At 45.5% G+C, this 13234-nt stretch overlaps 3 protein-coding genes and 1 long non-coding RNA gene across 4 annotated transcripts in view; 2 read left to right on the top strand and 2 right to left on the bottom strand.

Moving 5' to 3' along the window:
- LOC146672933 (uncharacterized) overlaps nucleotides 1-13234 on the top strand; it is a 405352-nt gene that overhangs the window by 18438 nt on the left and 373680 nt on the right. Inside the window, exon 6 of the mRNA XM_085401516.1 lies at nucleotides 13163-13187. Coding sequence (XP_085257642.1) covers nucleotides 13163-13187 — 25 coding nt within the window. The remainder of the gene's footprint in view (nucleotides 1-13162; nucleotides 13188-13234) is intronic.
- Nucleotides 3087-5847, bottom strand: LOC146672961 (E3 SUMO-protein ligase ZBED1-like). The gene is made up of 2 exons (XM_085401499.1): nucleotides 4560-5847; nucleotides 3087-3999 (listed from the first exon to the last, which is right to left on the bottom strand). Exons 1-2 carry the CDS (start codon nucleotides 5585-5587, stop codon nucleotides 3324-3326), a joined length of 1704 nt encoding a protein of 567 aa, XP_085257625.1. The 5' UTR covers nucleotides 5588-5847; the 3' UTR covers nucleotides 3087-3323.
- Nucleotides 6193-10694, top strand: LOC146672960 (E3 ubiquitin-protein ligase TRIM21-like). The gene is made up of 2 exons (XM_085401514.1): nucleotides 6193-6344; nucleotides 8071-10694. Exon 2 carries the CDS (start codon nucleotides 8080-8082, stop codon nucleotides 9736-9738), a length of 1659 nt encoding a protein of 552 aa, XP_085257640.1. The 5' UTR covers nucleotides 6193-6344; nucleotides 8071-8079; the 3' UTR covers nucleotides 9739-10694.
- LOC146672937 (uncharacterized) overlaps nucleotides 8074-13234 on the bottom strand; it is a 339553-nt gene continuing 334392 nt past the window's right edge. The window contains exon 3 of the long non-coding RNA XR_014910428.1: nucleotides 8074-8189. This is a non-coding gene — a long non-coding RNA (uncharacterized LOC146672937). The remainder of the gene's footprint in view (nucleotides 8190-13234) is intronic.

Below are 13234 nucleotides of genomic sequence, written 5' to 3'. Positions count from 1 at the left end.
CAGGGAGGAGAAAAGAAGATAACACACGGCCAAGACATCCGGCAAGTTAACTTCAAATACCTGGGAGTTCATCTGGATCTCAGCTGGAGAACACAAGCCAACAGTGTCTGTGCTCGGATCCATCAGATACTTGATAGAGCGAGGCTTCAAACAGAAGTCAAGCCAGCACAGAAGACCATGGGCTGCCCTCTCCCCTCCCTGATGGACATTTATTCCTCCCGCTGCCTCAGCAGAGCAACAAACATCATCAATAACAGCTGCACCCTGGTTCTGACCTGTTCAACCTGCTGCCCACAGGTGCATCAGTACCCACAGACTCAAGAACAGTTTAAGGTCTCAGTCTTATTCACAGAAGATGTTCCTGTAAGCATCCACACCATGTCAAGGTCCAAAGAAACCATGATGCTTACTGTGAAGACTACAAAAGTTTGGTTTACAAATCCAGTGCCAGCAAATAGTGCGGAGACTGTAATTGACTGTAGATCACTGTAGTGGTTAATCGCACTCCAGAGCACTCAGAATGATCAAAATAGAAAAGTTACAGATTCATGATTGTGCAGGAATGTGGGCGTGAACCAGAGCAAGGTCAAAGAAACAATAGCTCTATCAATAATATCTGTCAAGGGGCAGGTGAAGGTAGGTCTGCATCCATAGGTGAAGCTGCACCCACGATGTAGGAGCGCCAACAAGGAGGAGCTTCATCTGAAGCCCCGCCTTCACTCTCTGATTACACATCACTTCCTGTTCACATGTTTATGTAATCATTTTAAATCTCTACAGTACCTGATCAATAAATAATAAACAGGTAGATTAAGGTGAGTTGTAATGCAGCATTACAGTTCAGCACACACGTAGAAACAGGCACGATCAAAATGTTCTTCTCTGCTGTTTGTTTAAAAAGCCGACCTTCTCTAAAGCTCTGATGTTTCCTGACAGTTGGCAGCTTTGACCTTTGACCCACACGAAGCTTCCAGGATATTTGTGTTTGATGGAAGCATTCAGGACGCTCCATGGATCATCAGAACACACGGAAACAGCACAGCAGCACTGAGGAACAACTGTGATATACATAAGTGATGAACGAAGTATTTTAATGTGTATTTATTTATATAATGATCATCACAGGGCTTTCTGCAGCCCTCTAGTGGATCATGGTGACGTGCATGCACCAGGTCATTGTGGTTTTATGCCTGGCTGTGGAAATCGTCAGTGTTCTGGCATCATTCAGCACCACTGAGTGATCACTAGAGGGAGCTGGAGACCAGGAGTGAAACTGTGGCTACAGCAGGGCAGCTGTTGTGAGTCGCCAGCTGTGATCTGAGAATCAGCTGGATGTGAGTAAACTAGATCAGGTTAGTGTTGGTGGTTGATTTAATACGAGCTGGTTCTGTGTGGCTGTGTCCACTGGAGGGGTGAAGTCGGGCCGTCGGAGCTCGACCACGACCCCCAGTCTGTTTATTCAAAACAATTCAGGTTACATTTGAAAATTAATCACTTTATAGCTTCGATCACGATCCTCCACTATGGGAAGATACGGCTGCTTGGTAACGTGGTTTCCTTTCTCCATTTATTGTTTTTACTCTATTCAAAACGTATTTGTGAACTTAGTGAGTTTGTACAGCCCAAATTCAAATAAACCTACATTTTTAAAATCAGTTATCCACTTTGCAAGGGCTTCATATACATGGACTCTGACTGTGCTCTAAACCTGAGTCTGGATCAACAGGCTCAGATATGAAGCCAAAACCGGACAATTAATCACTCAGTTTATATCAACAAAACCCCGATAAAACCGAATGATGTTGTCATTCAGGTCAGTATGATAACAACGTTTATCCATAACAACCCAAACTGGCAGTTTCAAACAAGATGGCTAGAAAATCTAAAATTGGTTAAATTCATAGAGGAGAAAACAGAAAATGACTGAGTTAAAGATCAAACCGGCGCCTCGGTGAGATGGAAGGATTCAAAGCATATATTAGAGGTGAAGTCCTCGGCTTTATGAGTGCAAACAGCAAAAAAATGGAATAAACTAATTAAATCTTTGGAATTAGACTTAAATATTAGCGATGAATCAAACTGTTACGTTTGAGAAGTGAATATAATCAATTATCTTCTGATACGGCAACAAAAAGTCTGTGGCGATCTTATTATGATCAGTGGGAGAAAGTGGGAAGGCCCTCGGCATGGAGTTAAGGAAATGCAGTCTTTAATAGCACAAAGACCTCTTCAGGGAATGTAACGGTAGATCCATGTGAAATTTATGACAGTTTTAGAGAATTTTATGAAAATGTTTATAAATCGGAACATGCTTCAGAACAGGAACCTTAGCTCACATTCAGTCATAGACACTGAGGTACTTCAGGCTATCCAAGCATTAACAGTGGTAAGAGCACCCGGGCCGGAGGCCTTCTGATTGACTTTTACAAAACTGTCCAAGAAAAATGAATAATTTCACTTTTTAACATGGATGAAGAAGCATATCAAAGTGAGGCTCTCCACCCACTGAGACGGCAATGAGTACTTGTTTACCTGGTAAACCTCCTGCAGAGCGCTCATCACTCAGACCAATGACTCTGATGGGGGTGGACACTAAAATACTTCTATTAGACCCTTGGATCGTACATTTAGTTAGCGTTGTACGAAAGCATCGAGGGTTTCACAACATAAGAAGGGTTCTGAATGTAGGCTCGCCAGGCCTCGGACAGGATAGACCGCTCAGATTTATGTAACGTTCTCCCAAGTTAGGATTTGGAAATCATTTTCTCAGAGGGGTTCAACCTTTGTAACAAACAATACTTTCTAAACCCGTCACATTAGCCATCTCCTATGCTAGTTATTTTGACGATAACAGTAATAACTGACCTATTTGGTGTCTCGCCCTGTAAGATGATGACCTGACCTTTTCTGACTAGGCTGTCTGTCAGCACACCAAAATTCATGCAACAAATAGAAATATTAGGATGATTTCCTGGCTGTAATATAAATGATTAAAAATCCTCCATCCTGCTTCTGAACAAGGATGAAAGACTCAACCCTTTAATGCTGAGTTAATGAAGTTAATACAGAATAAACACAAAGAATGCTTAAATTCAGAGAAGTTTAATAGTGTTCAGGATCAGCACGACTCAGATTAAAGACATCTTTCTAGCATCTGCTGATAGGAAATAATACTGAAACCAGGCCTAACAATGATCCAACTATCACAGAAATGTAGAAGACAAAATGTGTAACATCTTAATGCCAGCTGAATGTCAAAAAGGGACGAAAGTCAATATTTAAAACCTGCGAGTGTTGAACGTTTCTCCCTCCAAAGACCCGGCTCAGTCCTTCTGTGCGCTCAGCCAGTTACTGAGGCAGACTATCCTGTTCACCTCCTCTGAGGACAAAGACGCACGCTTGTTTTCAGTGACGTCACCTGAGAGTGAGAATAAGCTCTCACAGGGCACTGTGGTTGCAGGGGTTGACAGGTACTTGCGTGCAATAGATGCCAGCCTGGCATGCGCCCCTTCTCTCTTTGACCACCACTGTAGAGGACACTCCCCTGCGCCCGCTTTGGGCTCTGCTTTGTACCGATCCAGACAGCGGCCGATGGAGTCTTCCTCCTCCTCTGTATCTGAATCTGAAGAACCCAGGAGGAAGATGGACATCTTGCTCTTCTTTGGTGACGGTTCCTCTTTTATCTGAACAGATGGTTGTTGTGCTTGTGTCTCTGCCATCAGAAGGTCATGTACCAGAGTCCACACCTCTCGTCTTTCATCTTTGGGAAGACACTTGAGGTCTTTAAACCTGGGATCAAGGGCAGTAGCGATCTTCAGCCATGTGAGATTGCTGCTGGCCCTCCGCTGAGCTAGGTCTGTGGTAAAAACCATCTTAAACGTCACAACGTAGACTGGGTCATCATCCAAGGGCTCCATGACCCAGAACAAATGACGCAAGGCTGGCAGCACCATGGAACAGGAGACATAGCGCTCTCCCCCCAGCAGTTCGGTCACATATCTGCAACAGAAAGAACAAGTGTGTATTTTTCTACTAATCGCACAGAGACAAACACAAATACCACAATATGTCAGTAAGTGATCCTCTAATTGAAAAGTATTGCAGTTATCTCACTCACTGTTAGCACTGTGTGCTGTGTGCTGGAAAATAGAAGCAAGAGCTGGGGTGGGAGGGGAGAGAGGTTCACCCTGCAAAGCTTTCCCGTGTGTTGTAGGCTAACACGGAGACAGAAAACCATTCCCCTTTAAAACCCCATCTATAATCACCTATCAACATCACATTAACTGTGTCAATCAACATCATTTCATTAAGATCACAAGCATACATTTGAATTGTGGGAGAAAATACAAACTGCACAGAATCCCAACCAGGAAGTTTGAATCCCGAACCTTCATTCAGTGAGGAAACAGCTCTAACCACTGCACCACCTGATCTCAGCCCAAACACTAACTATGCTAAGACACAACCGCACAGAGACAAACACGTGAAAACACACAGGAGTGTTCTTGAAGACGGAGCGGGAACGTAGACGCGCACAAACGAGAAACAGGATGATTTACCTGCAAGGTTCGAGCAGTTCCTCCAGCTTCTGCAGTCTGTCGAGCTCCTGCTCAGTCAGCATGGTCACCGTGCTGTTTTGCTGAGCCAGGATGGAGGTGAGCACGGATTTGTTTCTCTGGATCTGCTTGATCATCTCCAGGGTGGAGTTCCATCTAGTCTGAGCATCCTGAACAAGTGCTTCCGTGTCATGTCCATGTGCAGCTTGCTGTGCATTTAATTCCTGAGCGTTCGCCGGACTATCCTCAAAATGTCCAACAATCTCGCGACATTTGGCCAGAACTCTTTCAAAGCCGCTGTCGTTCAGAGCAACTGTGATGGCACTCTGCAGAATGTGGGCCGTGCAGGGCATGTGTTCAAATGGAAGCAGGCTGGCCACATCGACCATGTTGCCATACAGCCACGCACTGTCGGTGCCGAGCGTGGTTAGCTTGTCCCCGATTTTCCACTCGTTTGCAACACTCAGAAAATGGTCAGCATAGTGTCTCTCTTCAGTTTTACTCACCGCTAGTGCAAACGACTGTAGAGCCCAGTCGTTATCAATAAAGTGCGCTGTGACGGCGCAGTAGTTATCGCTGTCCACCGACGTCCAGTGGTCTCCGGTGAGGGCGACGTTCATTGCTCCCAGGAGCGTGGTGTGCCGCTGAGCCCTCTGGTCCTCATACACAGCGCGCAGTCTCGACACAATGGTTTCTGTGGAGGGCGGATTGTAGCACACGTCTCCCGATGCAGCGCGAAGGACTTCTTTCAGTCCGTCATCTTCTACCATGCTCGCTGGTCGGCAGCTTTTAGCTATCCAAACAACCAAGGCGCTGGTTAACTTTTCACTCACTTCTTCTGTTTTTAGCCCACGATAGTCCTGCGATTCAGCCGGGTGCTTCGCTCTCAGGTGATACCCCAGAGACGAATTGCTTCTGTGGTACCTGAATTCAGCTTCGCAAATCGTGCACGTTACTCTCGTTTTGTCCAACACGCCGTTAGGCAACTTCTTAAAGTAAAACTTTCCGCCCAAAGGTCCGTCCTTCTCCATGCTCGCGCCTGTTAGCTACAGTAGCATGGCAACGCTTCTTCTTCTTCTAATCATTTCCGGCAGGCCAAAGGCCAGCATAGCACAGTGCTGCCCCCTAATGCAGAGCTGCTGAACACAGGAATATTTGGATTTGCTTCTTTTTCTCTGCTCGTGTTCAACTTGTCTGATTCAAGCTGGGAATATTTATTAGAAACAAAGTGAATAATATTATTTTATTATCACGTTGATGCAGCACATGGTTCAGTTAGCTTTGTATAAACACGTGTTAGAAATGTTCTTCAATCAGCTCTTTTTACTCTCATTTCACAGCCACTACTTTTTACTTTTACTTCAGTAAAGAAGTTGAATTAGTACTTGGAGTATTTTTAACAGTAGTACTTCTACTTCAGTACACACTGTGTACTTTTACCACCTGTGTCTGAGACCTCCTTCAGGGTCCACCTGAAGCTCTCAGTCTGCTGTGGAAAAAGGAAATCCAGGTGAGTTTCTCCTGATCACCTGAGGCCGTCATTACTGTGTGAACCCACACACCACTCCTCACTCCTCCACCCGCTGCACACAGTCACTGAGTACAGACCGGCTGATTCCTGTAAAGGGAGAGGCAGGAAGAGGCGGAGCAACACCTGAAAAACAAGAAGCCCAACGTCATTTTGCAGAAGTGACAGTGTGAGAGAGCAGCAGCAGAGCTGCAGTCGAGTCCTGTTTGTCTCTAAAAGAAGATTCACTGGAGTCCATCAGGTTTGTCTCAGCAACAGTGGTGAGTGCAGCTGATCACACTTCCTGCTTCTACACAAATCTTCACTCTGTTCACTTCATCAGGGTCTAGAGCGCCACCTCATTTCTCCATGGTGCCACTTAGGCTACGTCCACACTCGCCCGGATAGATTTGAAAACAGCGCTCCGCGTCCACACTAGTGTTTTCAGTCGTTTTCACAGAGTTGTGCGTCCACATTAAGACTGCCGAAAACGCTTACGTTCCAGTCCTGCGCATGCGTGAAACGCAAGACGATTCGACCGGTCTCATTTCTGTCTGCCGCTTATTCACTTTCCGGCTGTTTGAAACGTCGCAGCAGAGGTGGAGGAAAAGCACCGAGTTTTAAAATGGACTAACAATGAGGTGGAGTTGTTGCTGCGAGTAACACAAAAGTACAAAGTTGCAAAAGCGAGAGAGAATTAAAGAATTTGAAGAAAAGCTCTGTGGAGCATGTGCAGACTGATATTCATCTTTAATAGGGCTGTCAAAACTGCTGCTGTATAATACCTTTGTTTAATTGGTCACATGACTAACATGCGTCATCGTTTTAGAAAGTCTCTGTTTTCACTGTTCACACTGTGACACAAACGCACCGTCTCCAAATGTTTCGTTTTCAAAATGTTTTCCTTGGAGAAAACGCCGTCTCAGTGTGGAGGCCAAAGCAGAGAGAAAACGCCGTCTCAGTGTGGAGGCCAAAGCGGAGAGAAAACGCCGTCTCAGTGTGGAGGCCAAAGCGGAGAGAAAACTGCTTTTTCAAACAAAAACGCATTAGTGTGGACGTAGCCTAAACAAATAGGTCACACCGGTACGACCAACCATTCGAGCAAAAACAAAAGGAAAAGTCTCCGTGTGGTCAACAACACATTATGCCCGTATCGTTGGCTAAACCAATCAGAGAGAGGGCAGGACCTCTCTGATTGGCCTTGGTCCAGATATTCCTGCAGGCCTACGTGTGGACGTTTGAAAGTGCAGGAGGTGAGCAGCCTGATAGGATGGATGTAGCTGTGGGTAATGAGAAAAGAGGAAAAGAACGACTGATAACTTTTTCGTTGAGGCCGGTGCTCTGACACGGAGCCATCAACCTCTCAGTGTCTAACAGTCGAAGAAGCTGTTGAAGAATCGTGTTCTGTGTGTGATGCTGCTGTCCGCTCTGTTGTGTCTGAGATTGTATGTGCAGCTTTGTATGTGCAGGTCCATGGATGCAAGTGTTGTTCCCATAATCCTCTCTGCAGACTTTCTGACTCTGCAGAGCCTTCCTCTGTGTCTGTGTAGTGTTTCCATACCAGACAGTGATGCCTGCGGTGAGGATGCTGTCTATCAGTCCTCTGCAGGCCTGGGTGAGAGGGTGGTGGTTCATGCCAGCTTTCCTGAGCAGCCGAATGAAATAAAGCCTTTGCTGGGCTTTTTTCACAGTTGCTGTAGTGTTGAGAGTCCAGCTCAGGTCTGATGTAACCTGCAGTCCCAGGAATCTGTGGCTGTTTGCCCTCTCCACCTCCGTCCCTTTGACGATAAGAGGTTGCAGGGGAGGGAGTTCTTCCAAAAGTGCAGTATTCATTCCTTGGTCCGTGTTGAGGATGAGGTGAAGAAGCTTCTGTGATGAAAAGAAACTCAAAGAAGTCCAGACGCTTTTCTCTCCAAGCTCCTCAGACTACTGACGCTTGTTTCTCTCTTTGTAAAATGAAATTTAAAGTGAATTTTGAATCAAATGTTTCTTTTCTTTCTCCCTCAGAGTGCAGACATGTCTGCTGCCAGCAATCTGCGATCTGAAGATCAGTTTCTGTGCTCCATCTGTCTGGATGTGTTCACTGATCCAGTCTCTACACCATGTGGACACAACTTCTGCAAAACCTGCATCAGTCAGCACTGGGACACTAATGGCAGAAAGAAGTGTCCTATGTGTAACAGAGTGTTCAAGAGACGACCTGAACTAGACATCAACACGTTGTTCTCTGAGATGGTTGCTCAGTTCAGACGTGAAGCTCAGCAGAAAGCCAGCAGCAGCAGCTCAGAGCAACAAGCTGCCAAACCAGGAGAAGTTCCCTGTGACGTCTGCACTGGAACCAGACTGAAGGCCCTGAAGTCCTGCCTGGTGTGTCAGACCTCCTACTGTCAGACTCACCTGGAGCCTCATCTGACACTGAAAGGTCTGAAAAGACATCAGCTGGTTGATGCTGTGGAGAACCTGGAAGGCAGGATGTGCACGAAGCACGATAACCTTCTGCAGCTGTTCTGTAAGACCGACCAGACATGTGTCTGCACGCTCTGCCCTGTTTTAGACCACAAGAACCACGAGTTTGTTCCTCTGAGAGAAGAATATGAAGGAAAGAAGGCAGAGCTGGAGAAGACAGAGGCTGAGATTCAGCAGATGATCCAGAAGAGACGACTGAAGATTCAGGAGATCACAGAGTCGGTGAAGATGAGTAAAGATGCTGCAGACAGACAGAAAGCAGAAGGTGTTCAGGTCCTCACGGCTCTGATGGAGTCTGTTGAGAGACGCCTGAAGGAGCTCATGAAGGAGATCGAAGACAAACAGGAAGCTACAGAGAAACAGGCTGAAGGTCTCATCAAAGATCTGGAACAGGAAATCTCTGAGCTGATGGAGAGAAGCTCTGAGGTGGAGCAGCTCTCACGCTCTGAAGGCCACCTCCACCTCCTCCAAAGCTTCTCCTCCCTGAAAGCTGCTCCACCCAGCAAGGACTGGACAGAGGTCAGAGTTCATCCACCATCATATGAGGGGACTGTGGGGAGAGCTGTGGCTCAGCTGGAGGAGACAGTCTGGAAACCCATGAAGAAGAAGCTGTTTGAGGCTGAGCTGCAGAGGGTGCAGCAGCATGAGGTGGATGTGACTCTGGATCCTGATACAGCTCATCCTTATCTCATCCTGTCTGATGATGGAAAACAAGTTTATCATAGTGATGTGGAGAAGAATCTTCCAGACAACCCAGAGAGATTTTCTGACTGTGTTTGTGTTTTAGGAGAGCAGAGTTTCTCTTCAGGCAGATTTTACTTTGAGGTTCAGGTTAAAGGAAAGACTGACTGGGATTTAGGAGTGGCCACAGAGTCGATCAACAGGAAGGGAAAAATCACACTGAGACCTCAGGATGGTTTCTGGACTGTGTGGCTGAGAAATGGAAATAAGTACAAAGCTTGTGCTTCCTCTCCAGTCCCCCTCTGTCTCCATCCTGGTCCTGAGAAGGTGGGGGTGTTTGTGGATTATGAGGAGGGTCTGGTCTCCTTTTATGATGTAGGTGCTGCAGCTCTGATCTACTCCTTTACTGGCTGCTCCTTCACTCACAAACTCCACCCATACTTCAGTCCCTATATGAATCAGGGTGGTAAAAACTCTGCACCTCTGATCATCTGTCCTGTCAATCAAACTGATCAACGACTGATTTAATTGGATGAATGATTGATTTTTCTTGAAGGGAACAAATGAACATATTGAGTGTAAATCCTCTACAGTCTCCATGTTTCTATAGAATCTGATCATCAGGACTCTGATTCACACTTTGATTCTCATGGAGTTTGATTTGAACAGAAGAAAAGTTGAATCAGGAAATGTTCCCACTGATGGAGACTCGAGCTGAAGAGCAAATATCAGAGAACAAATGTCCAAAAGCTTCATTTCCAATAAAGTTTGTTCAATGCTTTGAGTGAATCCAGACTCATGTGTGGCTGTTATACGGAGCATCAGAGTCCAGCTGAGTTATGTTGGATACAAACTGCTTATTTTGGCTAGCATATTTTTAAAAGGGCTCTGCAAACATGGCCAATAACTTATTCATACCTCAGCTCCCCTTTGACCTCAGAGTTTGGTGTCCTCCTCCTCCTGAGACGTGGAAGCATGTCTGCCATGGCTCCCACCAAGGTTGCTGCAGAGGAGGGGTCCATTACCTCGTCTGTATTTTTATTAGTTTAGTTTTTAGAGTAAAAGTGAAGGCGTTTTGCTGTTAGTTGGTGTTGTGCTGTGTTAACATGTGTCTTCTTTCATAAAGTTTTCCAGTCCATGGATTTTATTCCAGTCTCGCGTCGTATTATTGGAAGGGACACATGACCGCCGGCCAAAACTGACACACGTGTAAAATACAGGATTATAACATCAGATCAGGGATCGTGTTGTTCAGGTCATGATGCTGTGTGTGTCGCCGTGGGAACAATAATCATAGATTATGTGGAAAAACAGAAAGTTTCTCCTGGTGTCATTACTGCAGTACCCACAGTACAGCTCTAGTACACACAATACTCCCCCCATTATCACTGCACACTTCTTCAGCTGGTGATGAGCGCCCCCTGGTGTCACAGTGTTGATGACGTCATGCAAAGTGAAAAATAAACAGTGTCTGTTAATAAAAATCATTTGTTTATTCTCATGTTTGCATCATGTTTCTGTAAAACCATCAGCTGTTTTTATAAGAACAGAAACATGTTAACACAAAGTTTCCTCAGACTGTGTGAACATCAGAGGACCTGTGACCAAGACTAAACACTGTTTGACTTCTGTCCATGGACGCAGGATTGTCTGATGTCCTATAAACACATCACGACTGCAGAGGCTGAAGCAGCGCTCGTACACAGGTGTTCAGTGACATCACACAGGTGGGCTGTGACCTGAGCCATCACCTGCTGACAGCCCTTCACAGCTTCGTTTAACTGAACGTCTGAAGCTGCGTTTCACTAACAGCTAATAACACCGTGAGTCCTCAAAGGCTTCACACACATCACTGCACACATTTATACATCCTAGTTGAAGCTTGTGGATCATGCACGTCAATGATGCTTCAGCCTCAGAGGGTCATAACAGAGGGTCAAGGTGACAGGTGGAGGATTTAGATTTAAACAGCAGATGCACTGCAACAGAAAACAAAGTTATCATAGAGCTCTCCTGGTATGCTATTCCTAAGCACAGGCCCTGCACACAACATAAAGTACTGAAGCTCTGTTGTTTTCCATCTATCAGTTTCTGATTACTCTGATTACTTGGCCTGCGGTTAAACTCGATTGGTGTGTAAGTTCCCAGTTCTTTCAACCTTACTGAAAGTTCCCCAACAGTCTGCCTGGACAGCTGCAGGTACCTTCATCCACATGTTCACGAGTTTTCTTGTAACTCCAAGACAACATAAATGCATATAACCCAAGTTAAACATTGTAATCATCTCAACTATCCCAGCTACAGGAGACAATGTTTGATGTTGTATGTCTTCCATTTTCTAATAATTGCTCCCACAGCTGATTTCTTCACAACAAGCTGCTTACCTATTGCAGATTCAGTCTTCCCAGCCTATGATGAAAATTACAGGCCTCTCTCATCTTTTAAATGAGAGAACTTGCACAATTGTTGGCTGAATAAATACTTTTTGCCTCATTGTACATCTCTATCTTTCACCACACTAACCTGCAGTAAATCCTATAGCTGTCTTTCCAGCCAGTTCTCTACATTGCATGCCCAATAGCAATGCAGGGAATTGGCTACAGTGTTGGCTCGATCTGGTTGTAGAGATTTCTTCCTTAGTGTCCTTTCCTATAAAATCCCTGGATGTTTGGCAAGGCTAAGTTACCTGAAAACATGGCCTGTGCCTAAGAAAGCACAGCATTTTTCCCCATTTTGAAAGATGGGAAGGAAATCCTGTACTCCCTGAAATATAGATAGAGCAGAGTTCTGATAGGAGGATCCTTTGGTTAATGAAGATCTCAGAATCCCAAAAGCTGGATTCTGTTCATCTGGACGTAACATTTTCAGTGGAAGAAACATTTTGTCATTTCATCAGAGAGAAGAAATGTTCCTCCCACTGAAAACGCTCCAGATGAACAGAATCCACTTTTTGGGATTTACTCATCTGCATGATTGAGCATCAAGCATCAAGACAAGAGCTCAGAATGTTTCTTCAGCTCACAGCATTTAAAGGCATCCTTTACTCACCTGAGGAGATTTGGTCCAGGTGTATCTGAGGTGTTAGAACAGCTGTGTTAAAGGAGCAGAAATACAGAAAAGACCCACGAGAAGCAGAGACCTCAGTCTGACCCTGAAAACAGAAAACAAACAAAGGAAAAAACAAAGATGATGTTCCTCAGGACATCAAAGCGGACTGGAAACACCGAAATACGACGGTCCATGTGTATCAGAGCAATGAACACCAGCATCTCTTACAGGACCAGGATCACAGAGACCACAGAGATGAATGAAGATCCTCTGAGAACTAAAGACTTCAGTCTGAAACTGAAAGACCCCCAAATTAGTGACCATGGTGGCTACACCTGCACCGTCTACAAGGGTGGATACATCCTGCTACACAAAGTACTGTTACTAAATATCACAGGTGAGAAAAATATTCTGAATCCCAGATGTGTAAACCTGTGTGTGGGTCCAGCTGTTTCCAGCTGAGTGAGAATAAAAGCTGCACAGCTGTTTGTGCAGCCTCACACATCAACACACATCAGTTCAGCTCCAAGTCAGAGAAACACTGAAAACAGGAGCTGCTGGTTACACAGCAGAGGACATGATGGAGGATCCACCTCACTGATGTCAGTCTGTTTCATGTTCTGTTGTCAGTTCTGCAGGTAGAGATGGTGGAGGTGACCCGGGGGGAAAGTCTGTCCTTCTGCCCTTCAGATCAAAGACAACCTGCCTGTGGAGACATGAAAATGTGACGGTCCACACGTATCAGAGAGGCCAGAGTCAGCCTGACATACAAGGGCGCACTGAGGTGAACAAAGACCCACTGAACACTAAAGACCTCAGTCTGACCCTGAAAGACCTCCACCTCACTGACAGTGGAGTCTACACCTGCACCATCTACAACAAGGATGGACACATGCTGCTACAGAAATCAGTGACTCTCAGAGTCAGAGGTGAGTGTAACAGCTGTTTGTCCACAGTGACTGAAAACAGGAGTGAA

The sequence above is a fragment of the Rhamphochromis longiceps genome, linkage group LG3 (genome assembly GCF_057381845.1).
Source record: "Rhamphochromis longiceps isolate RC_006_pf linkage group LG3, R_longiceps_female_GT1.1, whole genome shotgun sequence".
Classification (NCBI taxonomy): Eukaryota; Metazoa; Chordata; class Actinopteri; order Cichliformes; family Cichlidae; genus Rhamphochromis; species Rhamphochromis longiceps.
This window is presented reverse-complemented; position numbering and strand designations above follow the sequence as displayed.